Raw genomic sequence first — 22,916 nt, 5'->3', positions numbered from 1 at the left:
TGTTGGCCAGGCTGGTCTTGAACTCCTGGGCTCAAGTGATCCTCTCTCCTTGATCCCCCAAAGTGCTGGGATTACAGGCATGAGCTACAGTGCCCAGCCTGAGAATTTTTTTAAAGTCATTTTGAAATTGGGTTTCAGGTTCTTGCCTGTGTTTTTTGAATATGGTACTGCTCTAAGACTGGAAAATGTGGACCATAGATTTGTAAATACTACACAAAATATTAATCCTAAACTATAGAAATTTCTGGACAAATTTTGAGTAGTGTGGGTGGTTACCTAGCTATTTTATGAAACTGCAGAATTAAAGGCCTTTATGTGTAAAAATAACCTTATCAGCTTATGATTTTAAAATAAAAACACCTTCACACCTCCTAGAAGACTCCAAGGTATAAATATCCTCTTTAAATGTACCAGTAAGTAGACTTAGTCCTAGAACAGTGTAATTTTTTTTTTACAAATAAAGTTTATTGTACTGTTTGGGGGATGGTATATTTATTACTGCTAAAAAATTATCATTTTGAATTGCTAATAGGCTATAATAACAAACATCAGTAATAAAAATTTAAAACATTCATACAACTGAGCCGAAAACATGCTCCCAGGCCTAGTGGGCAGTAAGGAATCTGGCCAATATACTGTATAACTTGAACATTCAGTTCTTAAGTAATTTACAACGTGTTTTAGCCCTCTTTTAAAAATCATAATAAAAAGGTAGGAATATCTTGTATTCCTCCCGCCAGTTGGATGTATGAAAGTGCTTTCCCAAAACTAAGACCATGGTGCTAACTCAATATAAAAGGTTGACAAAGATGTTCCTTCTTTTCTTCAGAAAGTTAATGTTCCCTCTCCATATTTGTATTTGCTCAAAGGTGAAGCTTTCCATCTGGGAAGTCCTTGAGTTGAGTGGCTCAGAAATAGAAAGCCTGGACTCTCAAGGCTTCATTCCTTTAGCCAACATCCTTGGAACCTCTCCTTTGTGCAAAACACAGTGGCCGGTGCCAGGGTAGCACACAAGCGTCCACAGGAGGCAGTCCCTGCTGTGACGGGCCAGGGAAGGGCCCAACTAGGAGTGCCAACAACCGCCTAAAATACAGCAGGGCGGCTGCACGGTGAACGTGTGTGTAATTAACTACAGCAAGAAGGATGAGGATCTGTCCACAAATGCAAAATCCCCCTTCCCGTCGAGTCCGTGCCCCCATGAAACCCCGGGTCTAGAGAGCTGGGTCTAGAACTCGCCATCTGGCCCTGAGGGTGTCAAGCGCAGCGTGGAGAGACCTGAGGCGGAAACAAAAGGCCTAGACAGCCGAAAGGACCGAGCCCGCGCGACCCCCCGAAGGCGCTGACGCACGTAGGGCGGCCGGGCGGGGGTCCCACAGGCCCTCAGCGCCGCTCTTTGCCTGGAAGGGAAGCCCGCGGTGCTACGGACCGCGCCGTCGCGGTCGAGGATCTCCGCCTGGCTCATGACAGGGTGAGGGTGTGTCGCCTCCCCTGCGGCTAGGCCCGGGGCTCAGGGGCGGCCTCGCGGCGAAGCCCCGCCCCCGGCACCGCCCCTCAGGCGCGCGAGCCGATCCCGCGCGGCGCCAACCCTTTCCCGGGTCATCGCCCCTCCCCTCTTCCGGGCCGCGAGCCCCCTGCGCGCCGCTTTGGGGCTGAGCTTGCTCGTGTGCGCGCTCGCTCGCCCGCCAGTCCTCTCAACGCGCGCTTGGCCGCCCGACGACGCGGGAGCCGCACGCGCCGGACGAGGCTCGCTGCGCTCCCTGTTGCCGAGCGCGGGCCCGTTGAGGCGGAGCCCTCAGTTCCCGGCCAGGACACGGTCTGGGCCGCCGAATCTCCGGCCAGAGAGCGGCGGCGGCAGCGGCGGTGAGGAGACCGGGCCGGGGAAAGGCAGACATGGCGGGGCCGTGGGTATCGGGGGAGGGTGGTCCCGGCGCCCCTGCGGCCACGTCGAAGGTTTGCTGGCGGGCGGCGCACCGGGGACAGGGGAGGGGCAGGGGATGGAACCAGGTTGCATGGGCTCCCGCTCGGCGTCAGAGCAGGGCTGCGGGCCGCGAGGGCGGCCCGCGAGGCTTTCCGCGGGACCCTCGGCGGGCGCCTGAGGAAAAAGACGCCGCCTCAAGGCTCCTGCCACGTTTCCACAGCGCGTTATCTTCCGCCTCCGGGTGGGCGACAGCCCCGCGGCTTCCCACCTTCTGCCCACCCGCTTCGCGTCGGTGGGTTTTCTGGAGCCCCGCTTGTTTGCTGGAGAGTCGCGCCTCTGGGAAGCTGGGTCCTCGAACCCAGGGCCGCCCGCCAGGGACAGCGGAGCCGCGGGCTGGCGGGGCGGGCGCACCCTGGCGAGGATGTTGTCGGGGAGGCTGGGCATGGGGCGCCAGGGCCCTTCCCCTTGAACTTGGGGAAAACCGGGATTGCAGAAGTTGGGCGCAGCTCAAGGCGGTTCTTTCAAGAGTGGGTGGAGATGTTTGATGCCTCCTCACCTACCTCTCTTAAAACCCCGGCGGGAGAGCCTAGCAGCAGGTTTCGATGGCTTGGAAAAGTCCAACTCCCAGCCCCTTGGAAAATTATTTCCCCTCTTCATGGTTTGGAGCCGGCTTTGTGGCGCCGCTGAGGCCGGGCGGGGGCTCCTCTCCCCACGGACCAGTCTTCTCGCGCCCTCCACCTTGGGAACGTCTATCAGGAGAAAAATGTGTTCCTAGAAACGTTTGCGATTAGCTTTTCGTTACAAGGGAGGGAAAAGTACAAAGTTATAAACTCCTGCGAGGCCGAGCTTGATTCCTTTTGGGTTTTTATCCACGCAGCCGTGAGCAGAGGAGCCTTGTGGAACAAAGTAGAACTTGAGGAGCAGCCGCCGCGGTGACGAGGTCCCAGGATGACGTCACCGTGCGATATTTAAAATGGGAGCCTTTTGCTCTGAGTGTGGGTGGAGGACGCCTACTTACTCAAGACGCCTGAGGTCTTCTTGGCCCTGCCTGCCTCTGGTGGTTCTCTCCCTGACTGTAACTCTCCCTCTTTCACCTTTTGGTACTCCTAGAATACTGGTGGGAGTGGGCTTATTTTTCAGCTGTTCAGCTATCATTTCTTCAAACGGGGAAAACAAAGTCCAAATGAGTCATCTTGTGTTACAACCAAAAGCAACCACTAAGTGGTTCTTTCCTTCGTATTTTTTTTTATATGAAGCAGAGCAAACAAAAATGCAGAACTCAGATATGTGGCACATAGTTGGCAAATGTAATGAATGAGGAGAATGATCTAGTTAAAGATTCAGTAAATTTCTTTAGTGTGGTTCCTTGTTTGCTTTGCTGGAGTGGAGGCTAATGTAGTTCCATCAGCAAAACTTTCTTCCCAACCCGTATGTTAAATTGCCTTGGGGTTTCTTTTCCATCGTATCGGGGTGGAATATAAATGTAGCTTTATAAAGTGGAAATGGCTCACATTTTTCAGGAGGAGGCTGCACAGCAGTCGTGGTGAGCTGGGGTTATGGGGTTATGTGTACTTGCACACTCGTGTGTGGACCCATGCCCAGTGCCTCGTAGCAGGCTGTGGAAGGTGAATTTGTCATTCTAGGGTTCTGGGAGGAAGATTTGTATGCCTTCCCCTCCAGGATCAGGCTATCTGTGGCTGCCAGCACACCTCTCAGATAACTGTGTAGAATTTATTTCACAGTGAGGTTCCTTGTTTGAATTTGCACTTGGAATAAAGGAATCACATTCTGAAGAGAGACTTAAAGAGCAGTTTGAGAAAAGAAAGCTAACAATCAGCTTTATTTTTTTTGAAATGTGGGAACACAAACTACTGCTAGGTTAGTCGTTTTTATGCTAAACATAGCAGAGGCTGTATGTCTTTAATACGTAATTGGCTCCCTAAAAAGGTGATGTTGCTTACTAAATGCAGCATCTTAATAACTCCAGGTTACAGCAGCCAGATGAATGAGCTCACTGAGTAGAGACAGAACATACATCAAAACAAGCTTAGGACAAGGGTTTGCCTTTAAGGATTAATCAATGATAAATCAGATATACCATTTTTAAAGTCCTTTGAGGCAATCCAAAATATAGCTAAAATCTCTGATTTTTTTTTTTAGTTTGTGTTTCTGTGGGTGACTCGAATTTCCATTTCTTAAATATGTCCTGATAGAGCCACTATTTTCTGTGTCTCTTAACTTCTGGATAAATGTATCTCTCTTCCTGAAAGAGTACTTACGGAAAGTCAATGCTGAAATTTTTTATGTATAACACTTTTGAGGTTTAATTTCTATACCATGCAATTCACCCATTTAAAATGTATAGTTCAATGGTTTTAGTGTATTCACAAAGTTGTACAACCATTACTATAGTGAAATTTAGTATATATTTTTATCACACTGAAAAGTAACTCTACTTATTAGCAATGCTCCTTTTCTCGGCTTCCCACTTACCCCTAGGCCACTAATCTGTTTTCTGTCTATATAGATTTGCTTATTCTGGATATTTCATATCAATGGAATCGTACAATATGTGGTCATTTGTGACTGACTTCTTTCCCTTAGTTTGATGTATTCAAGGTTCATCCGTGTTGTAGCTTATATTAGTACTCATTCCTTTTAATTGCTGAATAATATTCCATTACATGTGTATACAGCAGTATTTGTCCATTCTTTAGTTTGTAAACATAATAGATTGTTTTTACTTTTTAGCTATTATGAATACTGCTGTGGGCATTTCTGTATTCAAGGTTCACCCATATTGTAACTTGTATTAGTACTCATTCCTTTTCATTGCTGAGTAATATTCCATACATGTGTATACCACAATATTTGTCCATTCCTTAGTTGGTAGGCATATTACTTGTTTTCACTTTTTAGCTATTATGAATACTGCTATGGGCATTTCTGTACAAGATTTTGGTGTGGACATGTGTTTTCATTTCTCTTGGGTAAAAATAGTAGAATTGACCGCATCGTATGGTAACTCTATGTTTAACCTTTTTAGGAACTGCTGAACTTTTCTGTTACAAAACGACTCTACAGTTCTAGATTTTAAAGTAGACTTTTTTTGTGTTTTAAAGTTCAAATCATTTCACAGAATTTTAAACTTAGATTATCGCAGCTAAATATTGACACACAGAGTAAAATCTGTGTTGTAGTATCATTTATTATAGTGCTTCTCTTTTACTGATAGATCTGGTTTTATTTTAGCCAACAGGAGCAATGTGCTCTGTTTATGGAACTTCTCCATGAAGCTAAGTTATAAGATTTTTAAGTAGTATTTTATAATAAGGCCTTTATGGCATAAAGATAAGTAGATTGTTCTCTACTCCAGATATAAGCCAAAGAAATACAAGATAAAATTGGAAGGAGAAGAAGGGGAGAGCTGTAAAGGAGGTATATCTTACAGAGCTTCATCTTCCCAGTTTTTTTATTTTGGTTTTTTGAGGAAACATGTTTTATCTTTGCAGGGAAAAAAAAATGAAGAACGAAATTGCTGCCGTTGTCTTCTTTTTCACAAGGCTAGTTCGAAAACATGATAAGTTGAAAAAAGAGGCAGTTGAGAGGTTTGCTGAGAAATTGACCCTAATACTTCAAGAAAAATATAAAAATCACTGGTATCCAGAAAAACCATCGAAAGGACAGGCCTACAGGTAAAGGATTAGATTGGATTAAGCAGAGGCTGATCAACCCCTGAGGTGGGTTCAACGCCAGATGATTGAAGGGTGTGCAGATCATGTCTACAGGTGTTTCATCTGCAAAATACACAACTCTGGGATGTTTGTATATTTTCTCCTTACTCATTTTAAAACAGTATTTGTTAGTGGAGTGGTGGAGTCCCATTGCCTGGACACAGGAGGCCAATGCTGTGGGGTCATAGGAGTTAGTCTTTTGTGGTTATAGCCTGGCTCGTAACAGTGCATTTCTGTTTATCACATGTACTTAAGGATTTTCACAATTCTAGAGGACCCCTAATAACACATTAATGGGCATGGTAGGAGTTGAAAGAAGTGAATCTTGTATCTAAAAGTAAATTACATGATCTATGCTCTTTGAAAAAAAAGTTTTATGGAAAAAGGAAACTAAGATTATTAGGACACCTGATACGTTCTTAATACAAGAATAATCTCATTTATATATTTGTGGTAGAAGCCAGTGTAACTAATTTCTAGATGAATGTAACTCACTTGTGATCCACGACTAGTAGATGCTGGCTCTGGGGTTTGCTTTTTGGGGGGCTTTTTTTTGTGATACTGTTTTTGCTCTGTCACCTGGTCTAGAGTGCATTGGTATTAACCATAGCTCACTGCAGCCTCAAACTCCTGGGCTCAAGCAGTCCTACTGCCTCAGACTCCCAAGTAGCTAGGATTATAGACGTGCGCCAACACACCAGGCTAATTAAAAAAAAAAAAAAAAAAAAAAAAAAAAATTTGTAGAGATGGGATCTCGCTGTGTTACCCAGGTGAGTCTCAAACTCCTGGCCTCACGCGATCTTCTGCCTTTGCCTCCCAGAATGTTAGAATTACAGGCGTGAGTCACTATGCCTGGCCAAAGTTCTGGGATTTGAACTCAGGTCTACATGACCCTGTATTTTCGTGGGCTTTCTGCACACTGCAGTGCTACCACTGTTTTGGCACTGAGAAGGAAGATAATTCTCACTTGCAGCTGTCTTTTGTACTCTGCTTTATATGGTACATTTATAGCTTAAAGTAAAGAAGAGCAGACTCCTATAAAACATGCCCTGGCATGCTCACTCTAGTATTTATGTGACTGCTCAGGAACCTCAGCTGAGAATGTTCTGCTAAACTCAGCTGTCAAACACTGTCCCATTTGTGGATGTGGCCACAAGAAATAAAAGTGGAGCAGTGACTATAGTGATAACTACAGAAATTCTCTTTTATTTGTTTATATTGATGTCCCCAAAGTTTCCTACACAAATCAACACTTTGTGCTTTGATGTCAGAAGGACTTCCTTTCTGCCACTGAGCTCTTGCAAGTACAGGACTATTCAAGGAGTCTAGAAAGGAGGCAAACATATTATTTGCTAATTTCTCATGTACTGAAAGTCAAGTGAGCTTGTGTTCTATTGCCAATAAGAGAATCAAAATAGAATATTTTCCATTTCATTTTAAATCCAAAGAGGTTTCCAGTAAATTGGAAAATGTGAATTAAAATAGAAATGTGCATGCTGACACAGGCTCAAGTCATTTTTTATCTTATCACTTGATTATCTTTAATTTTTTTCTGCGTATTTTCATTTCTGATAGAGTGAACAGCTTTTGTAAGTTAGAACTGCTGAGGCTTTTTACTTCGATTTAATTGACATTAGATGAAGGCTTTTTGGAAGTGCCAAGCCACCATACTATTACTGAAAAAGAAGGCACTGTCAAGTAAATACTTAAAGGTCAAGCTGTACAATTTCATTTCCATTAATTCTAAAAACTTGAGAAAAAAAACTGAAACAAGATTAAATTGGCATGTGATCAGAAGTATCATTACTGAGTCATTTTAAAGCTGTATTTGAAGTAGAAAACTCTAAAGACTTAATAGTGGGTTGTTACTATTATAAAAATGAATGGAATATAAGATTAACCAAGTTAGTGGAAACTTCAGTCCATAGACTAGGTGGAGACTCTTCAGTCCATAGAGTAGCTGGAGTGTTCTTTCTCTTACAAAATGTTTGTAAGTTGAAATTGTTTTGCCACGATATAAATAAGATACTTGTGGAGAGCAATTTGGCAATATTATCAAGATGTGTAAAAATAGTCATACCTTTTGAACAATTAGTCTCCCAAGAATCTATTCTAGAAATATAATTAGAAATACAAACGTATGAATATGGATGTTTCTGACACTTTGTAATTGCAAAAATTGGAAAGAACTAAACTGTCAACATTAAGTGAGAATATTTTTACGCAACTTTTAAAATTTTGTTTTCGAAGAGTAGTTAATGGGTAAGTAGTCAGTATGTAGAGTGAAAAAAAAGTACAAAATATGTAAGGTATGCAGATTTTGTTGAAGCATAGTCTCTGTTGAAGCATCTATATTTATATATAATTTTAAGCTTAGAGCCTGTTATCACCTTTATTGTAGATAAGAAAAACACATCTAAGATACATCTTTTTATCCTTAACCGCTTTTGGTCCCAGAGCACATGGGATCTTTCTAATTATCCTATACAGTATTAGAATCTAAAGCATAAGACCATGTTTTTAAAAGGACCAAGCAGTATTTTACATACTAGAAAATAGTTTTTCTCACTTTGCCTTTGTTATATAGTTAATGGTGATGCTAAGATAGGTACATATAAGCAGAGTTGAGTATTAGGGAAATTACTTGCTCTTTGGAGTCTAGTGGCCTGGATTTGAACCCTAGATCCATCACTTACTAGCTGTATAATTTTGGGGAAGTTACTCAAACTCTCTCTGCCTCCCTTTTTCTTTATGCTGAGGAAAAAAAGTAACTCACAGGATGATCATGAGAATTAAGAGTTAATACATGCAAAGCATTTAGGAAATTGTCCATTGCATAATAAATTTTTAAAAAGTGTTTTATTAATATTATGTAGAAACACGTATTCCTATTCTATTGAGAACTTTTTCATTTTTTAAATAGAAATTAAAACCAACTAATAATTTAACTTTTACAAAAACTTTAAATAGCATATTTAGTCTTTATATCATTATGTTTTACAGTATAATTACTATTTATCAATTAACTTGTATTTCCATGTTTTATAGTTTCAGGTCTGAGGAAGAGGTACAGTGACTTAACTAAGCTCACCTGAGAAATACTAGGATTAGTGCTGAAATCTAAATTCTCTTGATTGATTCTTGATTGTAGGCAGTAAATACTTTTCCTTCATAGGTCCTATTTCCCTACTTAATCAGAATGCTTATTTAACATTTAACAGAATGCGTATTTTTTGTATTTACTCTAAGCCACCTTTAAATATTCCATTAGGTAGGTGTGGTATAATAGGTTAAAAAAAGATGAGACGGAGCCTTTATTGGTTTAGAAATTTTCCTCACTTAATTTTGACAGCTATTTAAATAAAAGTCCTTGGGTAAATAGAAGTTAAATGAAGTAAGCCAATAACATGTTAGGTATTTTAATCATAAGTATGTGATATGAATGAATCTGTGTCCTTCACTTATCCCGTATATAGAACAGTTATAGGTAAAGCAAGGGTGTCATCTTACCACTTTATTATCTGAGATATAAAAGCAAGTTAATGACAGATCAGAACTTGTCATAAGCGTTTCCAAATATCATCTGAAACATTAGATGAGGCCTTTTGTTAGAGATTTTTTTGTATGGGAACTTCGCCTATAGAAACTTTTGCCTTCAGAGTTCTTAAATTTCATGTAACTTTCATACTCCTTGCTCATTTAATGTACATGGGTGGTCAAGACTCTGGGTAGACTGAGGTAGACCCAGTACTAGTGATTTTCTTGGGCTCACATAGGTGCCATCTTTTTTTCAGGCTGCCTCTGTGTCTATAGTTCACATTTATTATCTATTTATAAGGATAGATATGCTCCTAGGTTCTCTACCAGGGTATTTTTTATTACTATTTTATTAGTCACCTTGGCAAATATGAATAGATATTAACGGCATTTATGATTAAATTCATTTAAATCCATTAATATAACTCCACTTTGTTGTAGATGTATTCGTGTCAATAAATTTCAGAGAGTTGATCCTGATGTCCTGAAAGCCTGTGAAAACAGCTGCATCTTGTATAGTGACCTGGGCTTGCCAAAGGAGCTCACTCTGTGGGTGGACCCATGTGAGGTGTGCTGTCGGTGAGTTCTCAAGTTTGGACGCTGAACTGATGACCATGCTGGAACTAATTTTATGACATATTCTGTCATGTACAACCTGCCTGTGTATCTTTATGGCCAGGAGCTGGTGGTTTAACTCTCTCGGATGTAAATTTTATGAAATACTTTTCTGGAGGTGATGTTGAAGGACTGGTTACATTCCTGCTTTACAGCTGAAAAAAGAAACTGATCAGGCGGGGCTTTTCTAGTAGTGCTTTGCCAAGAAGCTTATTGTAGACCAAGTAGTAGACACCTTGATTCCGCTAGGTGTCTATTTTTAATTGGTGGTGCACTTGTCTGTTTATCTTCAAATTAAGAAGCTAATTCCAAATAATACTGGGTAACCACTTTTGGTTTGTTTCTGTTTCTGTTTATTCTCCCTCTCTCCTCTTTTCTTTGGGATGGAGTTTCACTCTTATGGCCAAGGCTGGAGCACAGTGGTGCATTCTCGGCTCTCTGCAACCTCTGCCTGCTGGGTTGAAGCGATTCTCCTGCCTCAGCCCCCCGAGTAGCTGGAATTACAGGTGCCCACCACTGTGTCCGGCTAATTTTTAAAATATTTTTAGTAGAGATGGCGTTTCACTATGTTGGCCAGGCTGGTCTCAAACTCCTGACCTCGTGATCCACGCGCCTCGGCCTCCCAAAGTGTTGGGATTACAGGTGTGAGCCACTGCTCCTGGCCTCCCCTTTTTGGTTATGTAAGTGACTGAGTGATACTTTCGTGGTTTTATTTTCATAATGGAAGTTATTTTTCTCATCTCCTAATGAATAGAGTTATGAAAGATCAGTGCTATGTATGAAATCTTTTTGAACTCCACTCACTCAAAAGCCATTCTTTGTGGACCGGGCACTCAGTTGTGGGGTTTTCAAAAATGAAAGCAACATTCTGCTTTTAGGTAGTTCAGTTTGAAATTAAGGAGAAGAAAAGTAAGCAAATTACATTGTGATCTGATTTATGCTATAACAGAAATGTGTACAAAATGCAGTGGTGGGTTGCACAAAGTAGAAAGTTACTGCATCTGGTGAGGAGTCAGGAGACTACTGAGTAGGTGATACTTGAGCTGGGAGGTGAAGGATGAGCCGTGGTTGACCAGGTGACAAGGTGGGAAGGATGTTCTAAGTAGCAGGAAGATGAAGAACAGAGGCATGGAACTCCTGCAAGAATTTTCCTGTGGCTCTACCTTTAGGATGTTTCCTTTTGGTTTTGAGGCACAATTCACCTGACCACCTGCCCTCTTTATTGATTGTAGTAAAGCTGCTTTTTGAAGGAACCCTAACTATGTACTCCCAGGGTGGTCACAGACTGACCTGATTCCAGCAACGAAGGTGGAGGTGAAGACATGAGAGCTGAATTACATGGTTATTCTTCCATTAACTTTTGTCAGGACCACCGCTTGAGGTTACTACCTGATTTGCCAGTGGTTGGTGTAAGTTTACTGCTTTGGGAAACCAGGTGTAGGTGGTAGAGGTTTGTGATAAACATTCTCCAATACTTCTTTCTCGGATAGAATAGAGGAGCAAGCCATCTCAGATTTAGGTCTGAGAAAATAAACATTTTTAGATTCTGGGACTAATTAGGACTTGCTTTAGGCTAGTTTCAGAGTTGTAAAACTTTGGCCATTGAACCTGTGCAGAAGACATCCATTTATAAGAAATAGCTGTCAAAAAGCTACTATATTGAATTGTTTACTTTTTAATTTGACCTGCACTTAGATCCTAGTTGACTCTTATTTAACACACAGTTTTTTAAGTTAGTTGTGTGGTTTCTTAACCCATAAAATGTGAGAAGCAGCATTTGAAAGAGGGTTGATCAGTCAGATGCTACCAAAAAATGTCATATGGTCTGACATAGAGACAAAAACGAAAAAGCTAAAAAATCAGCACAGTTATGTTATCACACAATCAAATAGTTTATGTTCAATATAATGATCCTAAACCATCAGGGGAAAGTTTTTCTGTCCAAGGATGTTTAACAAGTTGCATAATTATATAAACATTTTGGGCCTATGTATTTAAAATGCTTAAAATAAGTCTCAGTACCTGAACATAAACACTTTAGTTATACAGACATTCTACTTCAGTATCCATTTCATTACTTGATGATGCCTGGCAGGAAAAAACTACTACTTTGCTTTCATCTTATTTATCGAAGAAAACCTTTGCATTCAGTAGACTTCTATTTTGCCAGACATTGGCTCGGATGTGATTTTTTTCACGGCTAATAGAAATCACCTGTGAATGTCAGGTGTTCATTCAATAACAGAACCCCAAAAAGAAAGATGTATTAGCAGTTGAGTAGAGGTGGTTGACATAAGTTAACAGAGGAAAAAGAGACTTTGAGAAGTGTTTTTTCACCAAAACTGGAAAGACAAGATATTTCAAAAATTAAAGGTGATCTAACAAGTGTACAGTTGATCAAATATCTGAGAATCTTTAATAACTCATTGGCATATTAGAGACTAAGATTGTTTAAAAAAATTGAGATGCACTCAACATTCTTCATAGTCTTCACTTACTCTGTCTGACAGAATAAAATGTTGCAAGAGTACAGAGAATGCCATATAGTTAGAAAGGTTATCACTTAGTGATACAGAATAGAAAATAAATCTTGCCTATGAGAAGTTCTGAGAGTAGATGCCAGCTTCATTATCTACTCAACATATTTTACAACTTTTTTTTTTTTTTTTTTTTTGGTGATTTCTGCAGTCCGTTTTTCCCCCCCCAATACAGAGTGTTAGATATTATTGGTTGTTTCAAAATGACTAAATTAGCCTTGATGTTTTACCAGTGATCATCGAAAAATGGAAAGTTTAAAAGTTGTCCAGGTGTTACTAATTCTCCTAAGGGATTGACTGCACATTGTAATGTTATAGTAGTGTAGTCAGCAGCTTCTCTTACCATGAAGAGAGAGCCCTCATACCAAAATAGTTCAAAGGGAAAAATGCAGAACCAAATTGGGTGTCAAAGAAATCTGAGCTAATAATGCTGATCTTTCAATCATTAGATATTTGCCCTTGGTTAAGGTTTCTATTTCTACAAAGGCAGGAATTTTTCTCAAATTTCTTGCCTTTCCGTTTTTGAATTTTGATTCCATTAATGGGCAAAACTAAAGATAGGCCTAAGCCATTGTTATATTACTGTCATTAACACATGAATTAACCCTTGATTGTCTTGAAATTTGTTGAGTCTTCCAGCCGTGGAGAGGACATGGAGTAAATGTGTATTGTTAAAACCTTATGCTAAGTAAACTTGAAATTAGAGAACACAGATTTTATGTTGTGAGGAACTCAGTTGTTTAGGAATTTTATTTGTTTGTTTGTTTTGTTTTGTTTTAGAGAGAGGGTCTTGCTCTGTTGTCCAGGCTAGAATGTGGTGGCATGATCATAGCTCACTGTAATCGTGAACTCCTGGGCTCAAGCAATCCTCCTGTCTTGACCCCCCAAAGTGCTGGGATTACAGGTGTAAGCTACCATGTCCAGCTTCTGTTTAGGCATTTTATACTATGAAGAGTCACCAGCCGTAGATCAGCCACTATCTAGCCAGCTCCAGCTTTCTCATCTGGCATATAGGAAACTAAGGCCTAGGGAAATTAAGTGACTTGCTCCTGATGACCAGAGCTAGTTAGTGGCAGAGCCACAATGAGAAATCAGTCTAATGCCCTTTCTACCATCCTGTAGCAACTTTTTTTTTTTTTTTTTTGAGACGGAGTCTTGCTCTGTTGCCCAGGCTGGAGTGCAGTGGCGCAATCTCAGCTCACTGCAATGTCCGCCTCCCACATTCAAGCAATTCTCCTGCCTCAGCCTCCCGAGCAGCTGGGATTACAGGCGCATAATACCAGGCCCGGCTAATTTTTTGTTATTTTTAGTAGAGACGGGGTTTCGCCATGTTGGCCAGGCTGGCTTCGAACTCCTGACCTCATGATCCGCCCACCTTGGCCTCCCAGAGTGCTGGGATTACAGGCCTGAGCCACTGCACCTGGCCCCTGTAGCAACTTTTATGAGGTAAACTGAAAAAGAATAGAAAAGCGAAGTTATGTACTATATTTAAGCAGTATTTATAGTTTCATTTGGCCTATAGGAATGGAAGACAGCATACCTATCTGCAGAAATAGAACTCATCTATCTGTGTGATCTATGAGACTACTTGATTTCCACATAAATTTCCTTTTCTTTCTTTTTTTTTTTTTTAAATTGAGAGACAGGGTCTCGCCATGTTGCCCAGACTGGTCTCAAATTCCTGGGCTCAAGTAGTCTGTCCACTTAGGCCTCCTGAAGTGCTGGGATTACAGGCATAAGCCACTGCACCCAGCCTCATGTACGTTTTCAAAGGCTTTATAGCAGTTTAGCATAGATAACCATTCTGATTCAGAAATAATTTGAGACGAGTGCTGTCTTAAAATGAATTAACATTAGCTAACTATTTTTACTGAATCAAAAGCTTGACATTATTTCTTAGAGTTACTTATTTTTATCTTTTTTCAAATTTAGAATCACTTTAATTATGTGTTTTGTAAGAACTGCTTAACAATGTCCTTTGTCCTGATGCTAGAAATTGTTTCATAATGTTGACATTGTGCAATCTATTTAAATAGATTTGTGGGTTTCTCCTATGTCCACTGAATAAAAACTCTTGGTTTTACTTGAGTTTATTACACTATTTTCCTACATATCAGAATTTTTTTTTTTAAGTAACCAGCAGTGTAGGTTACATATTTTGACAACTTAATAAAAAAATCAAAAATCTTCAAAAATGTTTTGGAAGAATAACAAGACTTTTTCATCTTACCTTTAAAAAAAATTAAGATGAGAGGTGAATAGTTATCCTAGGAAACTCTGAAGAAAGCAATATAATTTAAGTTAAACTTCTATATTCTTCAGCAACAATCTTTTTTCTTTCATCTCAACTGCCTCAGTTCTCATTTTTGTGAGTATAAATATAAGAAACAAAGGCCCCCTTTTTTATTTAATTAGGGTTAAAGTCAGTTTTATAGGAAATTTCTAGTTGATCTGTGACTTAAATTGCTAGGATGTATGTTACATTTATAAGTACAACTGGGGCTGGGCGTGGTAGCTCATGCCTGTAATCCCAGCACTTTGGGAGGCCGAGGCAGGTGGATCACCTGAGGTCAGGAGTTCAAGACCAGCCTGGCCAACATGGCGAAACCTCATCTCTACTAAAAATACAAAAATTAGCAGGGCGTGGTGGTGGGCACCTGTAATCTCAGCTACTCAGGAGGCTGAGGCATGAGAATCACTTGAACCCAGGAGGTGGAAGTTGCAGTGGGCTGAGATCACACCCATTGCACTCCAGTCTGGGCAACAGAGCAAGACCTGTCCCCCCACCCCCCCAAAAAAAAAAATTTCAGGCAGTGGCGCATGCCTGTAATTCTGGCAGTTTGGTTGGCTGAGGTGGGTGTATTTCTTGAGCCTAGGAGTTCGGGACCAGCCTCAGCAACATGGTGAAACCTTGTCTCTAAAAATGTACATTAATTAGCTGGGCATGGTGGTACACTCCTGTAGTCCCAGCCTCTTCGGAGGTTTGAGGTGAGAGGATCAATCACCTGAGCCCAGGAGGTAGAGGCTGCAGTGAGCTGTGATTGTGCCACTGCACTCCCGCCTGGGCAACAGAGTGAAACCCATCTCAAAAAAATAAAAATACATCAGAATGTTTTATTGTACAACCAATTTCATTGGTACATACAAAAATATAATCAAAACAATGGACTTTTTTGATGTTTTAAACAATTTTTTTAGGAATTAGTAGAAAAGAAAGAAAAGAAGGAAAGAAAATGGGGTTACTTTTATGAATACTTAGATAGAACAGAAGTAGAAAACTGGTTTGCTTGCTGGCATTGAGCTGTATTAGGATATTAAATGTGTAGGCTCAAGTTCTGTGATGATTCCTTCTTTGCCTTGGATTGATGGCATGTCCAGTCTCTTTAATTGTTTTTATGGACATTTTTTGCTTTGCTGATGTGACTTCAAGATTTGTAAGTTTTTAATTTTATTTGTAGGTATGGAGAGAAAAACAATGCATTCATTGTTGCCAGCTTTGAAAATGAAGATGAGAACAAGGATGAGATCTCCAGGAAAGTTACTAGGGCCCTTGATAAGGTTACCTCTGATTATCATTCAGGATCCTCTTCTTCAGATGAAGAAACAAGTAAGGAAATGGAAGTGAAACCCAATTCGGTGACTGCAGCCGCAAGTCCTGTGTACCAGGTAACCATGAAACAGCTCAGTTTTAAAGGCATATGCAGGGATTGCCAGGACGTTTCAGGTAGTCCTGCTTGGCATTGCCCAAGGTTTCTGATTTGAGATTCTGGATAATGGTTCTTGCCTTCCCTGATGCTAAGGGAAAGCTGTTTCTCTGGCACGTAAATAGGCATCCTCAGTCATTTTATCAAAGGTCAGCTTCACTATACAATAATTAAGATAAATTTATTTCAGAAAAATTGGCAAAATATAGAAAATTCATGATGGTAAAACATTCCCGATATTTTAAAATTTCTTATCTCATTCAAAAGTTACCACTTATTTTTTGCACTTATTTTTTGTAGTATGTAACACTTTGTTTTGTACCTCTGGGTTTAACTTACTATTCTCTCCCTTTCCATGATTAAAGAGAAACCTCTCTAAATTTATTATATTATAATTAATATTTTATTCAAGCCTAAAACATTATCTCCCATTTTGCTTTCCTAGTTGAAAAGTCATATAGCTAGTGTGCCTGCACTTGCAGATCCATTCACTTATTTACTACTTTTATCTGCATACCAAAGAACATTTAATCGACTTTAAAAAATTGTTGACCCAACAGCATTCTTCAACAGGAAAGATATTTTAAAGTCAGAACAATTTAAAGAGATTTTTTGAGTTGAGCCTTATTCTGTACATGTACTTATTATTGGTTTTTAAAGGTACTTATTTTTACTTATTTGCTTTGATTAAATGTAGTGAAACATACAGGTTTATGGTAAGGTTGAGCTGAAAATGAAAATTTAGACCTAACAAGTAAGAAGCAGAATATTGGAGTTTTTAGTATGATAAACTAAACTTTTAAATTCAGCATACATTTACATAATGAACATTATTTCAGTGTAACTTAATTTTTGGTTTCTTATTTTTTTCTCAGTTGAATTCTTCTTCCTAGACTTGAGGGGAAGATTAGTTCTGAAGATTATCATAATTTAGGGATATATGTATATGTGTATGTATATGTATATATTATAACATGCACCTGGTTTTATGAAACTTCAAACAGTACAAGACAGTATAATAGTGAGAAGTCCTCTTTCTCCCCATCCACTTCCACAGAGGCATTCGTTACCAGGTTTTTTTTCCCCAGTATCCTTCCAGAGAGATTCCCTACATAAATAAGTAAACATAGTATTTGTACTTCAGGATCATTTTTAAAATCCTTGTCATAAATATTTGAGACATTTTTTTTCTCTGTGTGATGGATTATATATTGCAAATTACCTATGTTGAATTTTCTGGAATTCATCCAAATGTGTGGCAGTTTTACCTTAGAATTTTATTTGTTGTTACTCAAGCAAGAATGTAAGTCTCAAATTAAGTTGATTGCTGCTAACTTTTTACAAGCAAATTCACCTTTAATTTTTAGGATTTCTTTTAAAATTAAATTGCATTTATTTTCCTCATGTTGAAAGGCTATTAGGATAACAGAAAGGTATGGAAATTGAGGTGTCTCTTCCGTGCTTTTTAAGGAAAACATTTCTACTTGGCATAATACTCATTAGCAAAACATTTTATAATAGAGAAACACTACTACTGTGAGTCCTTGCGTGAAAGCTAGTGCAAATGGCCCACTTTGATTTTTTTTCTTTCTAGTATTTTAATCTTGAATCTGGCATTGCCACAAGCTTTAAAAAAGTTTTATCAAGTAAGGACAAAAAAATTTCTAGCTTGGAATTTTTGTTTTCTACTGTTTTCTAAAAGGCATCCCAAGAGAGGGGTCTCCACAGATTAAGAAATGAAGATTGTGTCAGTTCTCCTGAAATAGATCCATAGATCCAATTGAGTATCAATGAACACCTTAAAAGGTTTTTTCTAGAAAGTGACAAATTGATTCAAAATTTTTAAAAAGAAGGATCAGTTGGAGGGCTCACACTAATTCAGAGGTATTATATATTCATCAAGACAGTGTGGTAATGGTTTAAAAACATACAAATATATTGATGGCACAGGATAGAGAGTCCAGAAGTAGACCCACTTACATACAGTTGGTTTTTTTTTTTTCCCCCTTTTAACAAAAGTGCCAAAGCAATTCAATGGGGGAAAGTCTTCAAGAAACAACTGGATGATCTGCATGGGAAAAAAAAAAGAACCTAACTTAGCTGACACCATATACAAAAATACTGATTTGAGATAGATCGTGTACCTAGACATAAAAGATAAATCTCTGACACTTTTAGAAGAAAACATAGGGAAATATAATCTTTATTTTGTGATAGGCAAAGATTTCTTTTAGAGGGTAACAAAAAGAAAGTAATAAGGGGAAAAAATTGATAAACTGGACTTCATCAAAATTAATCATCTTTTTGCTTATCAAAGAAACCATTAAGAAAATGGGCAAACCATAGACTAGGACAAAATATTCTCATTATATATATCTGTAAAGGACTTATTTCCAGAATATACTTTAAAAAAATCGCTCACAAATCACTAGTAAAAGGTAAAAGACAATAAAAAATAATGGGCATATCCTGCTGTAATCTCAAAAAAAGGGCAGGGGGAGCAAAAGATGTGAATAAACACTTTACAAAAGGAGTTATGTGAATGGCCTCATTTATCATCAGAGGAACGCAAATTAAATCCATATGAAACACTAGTTCTTCCAGAACTGCTCAATTTAAAAGTCTGACAGCGTGAAATGTTAGCAAGGATGTGAAGCAGCTAGATTCATAAACTTGGTGGCAGTGTAAAATGGTACCACCACTTCGAAAAACTGGCAGTTTTTAACGTTAAATGTGTATCTCTTCTATTACTCAGCAGTTCCACTCCTAGGTACTAAATATTTACCAAAAGAAACAAAAATATGCCTATAAAGCCTTATATTAGAATTTACTGTGCTGTTATTCATTGCAGCATTGTTTTGTTTATTGCATATCATTGTTTTTTTAATAGTAAGAGACTGAAAGCAGCCTCAATGTCCCATTAATAGGAGATCATTTAATTTATAGTCATTGCTATACTATCTAGCTGTAGAACAATGAGAAAGGTCTTTATGTATTGATCTTTCTGAAATGTATTATCAAATGTAAAAGCAGGATACAATCCAGTGTACATATATATTTTTAAAATGTGTATAGATGTGGATAGAATATCTCTAAAGGTATATTTAAAAAAATGTTTAGTGTCAGTTGCCTCTGAGAAGGATTAAGATAAAGGGTGAGATAAAAAAAGAGGGACTTTCCACAGTTTACCCTTTTGTACCTTTTGAATTTTCTATCGTGAATGCAATGCTATACAGAATATAATTTTTTAAAAAATCCTATACTTAGAAAAGCAGATTAGAGATCAGCGAAATCAGAAATTTAAGAAGATGCAGCATTCTGAGCAGAGAGGTCTAAAACTGCTGGTATGAACACTTTGAATAAATGTGAACCTAATGTGTCCACCTGATCTATGGGATAATCTAAAACTATTATTCACAAATACTAAACTGGCTACATCAGAATCACCTGGGGAGCTTTGTCAAAATACCTGGCCTCTAGTTCTGAGATTTTATTATTGTTCATTAGACCACTGCTGGGGCATGAACATTTTGTGTTTATCTTTTTTTTTTTTTTAACTTTTATTTTAGGTTTAGGGGTACACATGAAGGTTTGTTACATAGGTAAACATGTGTCACAGGGATTTGTTGTACATATTATTTCATCACCCAGGTATGAAGCCCAGTACTCAATAGTTACCTTTTCTGCTCCTTTTCCTTCTCCCACCCTCCCCTCTCAAATAGACCCCAGTGTCTGTTGTTTCCTTCTTTGTGTTCATAAGTTCTTATTACCTCCCACTTACAAGTGAGAACATGTGGTAGTTGATTTTCTGTTTCTGCATTAGTTTGCTAAGGATAATGGCCTCCAGCTCCAATGTTTTGTGTTTAAAAGCTTCCAAGTGACTCCTGGCTTAGACAGCTGTGGAAACCACTGGACTAAAACACGTATGTCCTTCCAAACTTCCATTTGTTCCATGTTTTGGTCTTTTCTGGTTGACGTTGTTTAGGAAGTACTGTGTTTGAGTTTATTCATTACTTTATGTATTCAGAAAACATTGGTCACCTGTTTACATTATACGCCTATTACATGTGAGGTTTTTAACGTATTTAGACCTGACAATAGGAATGTCACTTAGATGTGCTCTTAGGGTTGTGGGTAACTTTGTCTTTAATAAGAAATCTGGAACATAGATGATGAATTTTTCCTTTGTATTAACTTAATGTGTTCTCTTCCTTACAGATTTCAGAACTTATATTTCCACCTCTTCCAATGTGGCATCCTTTGCCCAGAAAAAAGCCAGGAATGTATCGAGGGAATGGCCATCAGAATCACTATCCTCCTCCTGTTCCATTTGGTTATCCAAATCAGGGAAGGAAAAATAAACCATATCGCCCAATTCCAGTGACATGGGTACCTCCTCCTGGAATGCATTGTGACCGGAATCACTGGATTAATCCTCACATGTTAGCACCTCACTAACTTCTTTTTTGATTGTGTTGGTGTCATGTTGAGAAAAAGGTAGAATAAACCTTACTACACATTAAAAGTTAAAAGTTCTTACTAATAGTAGTGAAGTTAGATGGGCCAAACCATCAAACTTATTTTTATAGAAGTTATTGAGAATAATCTTTCTTAAAAAATATATGCACTTTAGATATATTGATATAGTTTGAGAAACTTTATTAAAGTTAGTCAAGTGCCTAAGTTTTTAATATTGGACTTGAGTATTTATATATTGTGCATCAACTCTGTTGGATACGAGAACACTGTAGAAGTGGACGATCTGTTCTAGCACCTTTGAGCATTTACTTTATGGAGCATATGTAAGTTATTTATACACAAGGAAATCTATTTTATGTCGTTGTTTAAAAGAATTGTGTGAAATCATGTAGTTGCAAATAAAAAATAGTTTGAGGCATGACAATGCGTATTTCTGTTGTGTGCATAAAAAAGGGAAAAAGAACAGAGGGGTATTTCCCTTCAATGTATTTAACTAAATAGCAAAAACATTAAACAGAACGTAAGAATTTTTAAATTTCCTTTGAAAAATCAACTGTTTATTAACCATACTTTTTAAAAAAGACCTCATATCAAAATATGCATATCAAAAGTTAAAAATTTGTTAGTGGTAGCTATTGAAAATACAATAAAACATCTTTTAACTATCAGTGTCACTATACATAGGGTTTTTTTAACCAAGAATTTGGCTTGTACTAATTTTGACATGACATCTGACTTACATGTCTGATGGCATTTGCATAAAGTGGATGTGTTCTTACAGCTGCTCTAATCTCTGCCTTGTGCTTTTTTGGAAAAACATTTAAGTCTTTACTAGAGGCCTAAAATAAAGTCAAATAATACAATACTTCAGATTCTTCAGTAGTCCTTCATATTTATACAACTGTAATTCCATCAGTCTTGTAAGGGTACTTGAACTACAAAAAGAAAAAGAGATATCTCTATAAGAGTTTTGATTTTTCTCCAAAGGTAAATTTTTAAAAACTAAGATCAGCAGTACTTTTTCCATCACCTTCATCTTTAAATTTGCAGTCCTAAATTATTTCTTACCAGAAAAATCACAACCTGCTAATAAATCATTGGATGGCTATGGCTATTCCACAAATTATTGTTATATTTTAGGAAGATAAATTCTGAAATACAAAACGGCACAAATCATAAAGGTACAGCTCAATAGTATGAAAATGTAAAGTCAGTTTTTAAAGTGTTTGCAACTTCAGAAAACTCATTTTTAAACCTCAGAGACTTTTCTAGTTTTAATATTGTACTCTGTTAAGCCATACACAATTTTAACATCTCTAAACTATATCTACTTTTTTCCTGAAATCTACAAGTGACTGCCTATTCAAATGTGAGCACGTTTATCAGTGTCACAAGGGAGATGTGTTTTATCAAGTTAATTTTTTTAACTAAAATTATTGAAAGGAAACAAAAAAATAACTTTCAAAGTCATCACACTGCTTCCTTATGGGTCCTTGAGTTTTGTGGTGATAATGACAGATGTGTGGGCAATTGGTGTAAAGTTGGAAAGTTTCAAGTATTTTTATCATGAAGTTAGCAGATAGCATTTGTTGCTTTGCTTATAAGCAAATTGGTCCTCATCTGTAGGTTTTTTCATCTGAGTAACCATGTATGGAAAATATTCAAAATAAAAATTTAAAAATACAAATTCTAAAATATAGTATAACTGCATTGCATTAGGTATTATAATTAGATTTAAAGGATATGCATAGGTTATATGCAAATCTGAAGCCATTTTATATAAGGCACTTGAGCATCTGAGGATTCTGGTATCCAGGAGGGTCCTGGAACCAATCCTCCAAGGATACTGAGGGATGACTATATAGGCTGCTTGGGAAAATCACAAGCATAATAGTGTCAAGAAGGAAGTGTTATTTTTGGCACGTACCTAGTAACCAGAACATTCCACGTTACTACAAAATCTTCATTAGTTCTGATGATTAAATGACAGGGCCTCTTGGGGAAATCACTAGTTTTGAATTTGACTGCATACAGGTAGATGTATTACTTGTAGAAGATTCTGCCAATGTTTCGACTACCTATCCTCCACCTTGTTCTGAAACTTATTTAGAGCAGAAGAAAGCTCTGCTAAATAGGCTTTTCCAACCTATTCCTAATGAAATAAAACTGTCACTCAGGAACTGGGTCTTAAATTCTAGCAAACATGGGGTACAAAGGTTTGCCAAACCCTTTTTTAGTAGTAATTAAGACTAGGCACTTTGTCTCTTTAAGTTTGTCTCCCTTAGACAATTCCAAGGATGGCTCTTAAAACATGGCTACATAATTTCAGCTTGAAAGCCTTATCGGGCTATTTCAAGCAGGAGTGGTTTGTCACTGAACACTAATTTGTTTA

The 22,916-nt window shown here is 38.3% G+C and overlaps 3 protein-coding genes across 3 annotated transcripts in view; 1 reads left to right on the top strand and 2 right to left on the bottom strand.

The window, feature by feature from the left end:
• Positions 1 to 470: 470 nt before the first annotated feature.
• On the bottom strand, positions 471 to 2,958 carry LOC115892790 (formin-like protein 5). The gene has a single exon (XM_030915039.1). It carries the CDS (start codon positions 2,360 to 2,362, stop codon positions 1,793 to 1,795), a length of 570 nt encoding a protein of 189 aa, XP_030770899.1. The 5' UTR covers positions 2,363 to 2,958; the 3' UTR covers positions 471 to 1,792.
• BTG3 (BTG anti-proliferation factor 3) lies at positions 1,613 to 20,945 on the top strand. Its single transcript, XM_010378096.2, has 5 exons — positions 1,613 to 1,860; positions 5,431 to 5,613; positions 9,631 to 9,768; positions 15,800 to 16,007; positions 20,264 to 20,945. The coding sequence occupies exons 2-5, from the start codon at positions 5,441 to 5,443 to the stop codon at positions 20,501 to 20,503; spliced, it is 759 nt and encodes a 252-aa protein (XP_010376398.1). The 5' UTR covers positions 1,613 to 1,860; positions 5,431 to 5,440; the 3' UTR covers positions 20,504 to 20,945.
• The window catches only part of CXADR (CXADR Ig-like cell adhesion molecule), an 84,513-nt gene continuing 82,284 nt past the window's right edge, over positions 20,688 to 22,916 (bottom strand). The window contains exon 8 of the mRNA XM_010378093.1: positions 20,688 to 21,459. Within this exon, the coding sequence (XP_010376395.1) occupies positions 21,418 to 21,459 (42 nt within the window). The 3' untranslated portion in view covers positions 20,688 to 21,417. The remainder of the gene's footprint in view (positions 21,460 to 22,916) is intronic.

Source organism: Rhinopithecus roxellana, chromosome 13 (genome assembly GCF_007565055.1).
Source record: "Rhinopithecus roxellana isolate Shanxi Qingling chromosome 13, ASM756505v1, whole genome shotgun sequence".
Classification (NCBI taxonomy): Eukaryota; Metazoa; Chordata; class Mammalia; order Primates; family Cercopithecidae; genus Rhinopithecus; species Rhinopithecus roxellana.
This window is presented reverse-complemented; position numbering and strand designations above follow the sequence as displayed.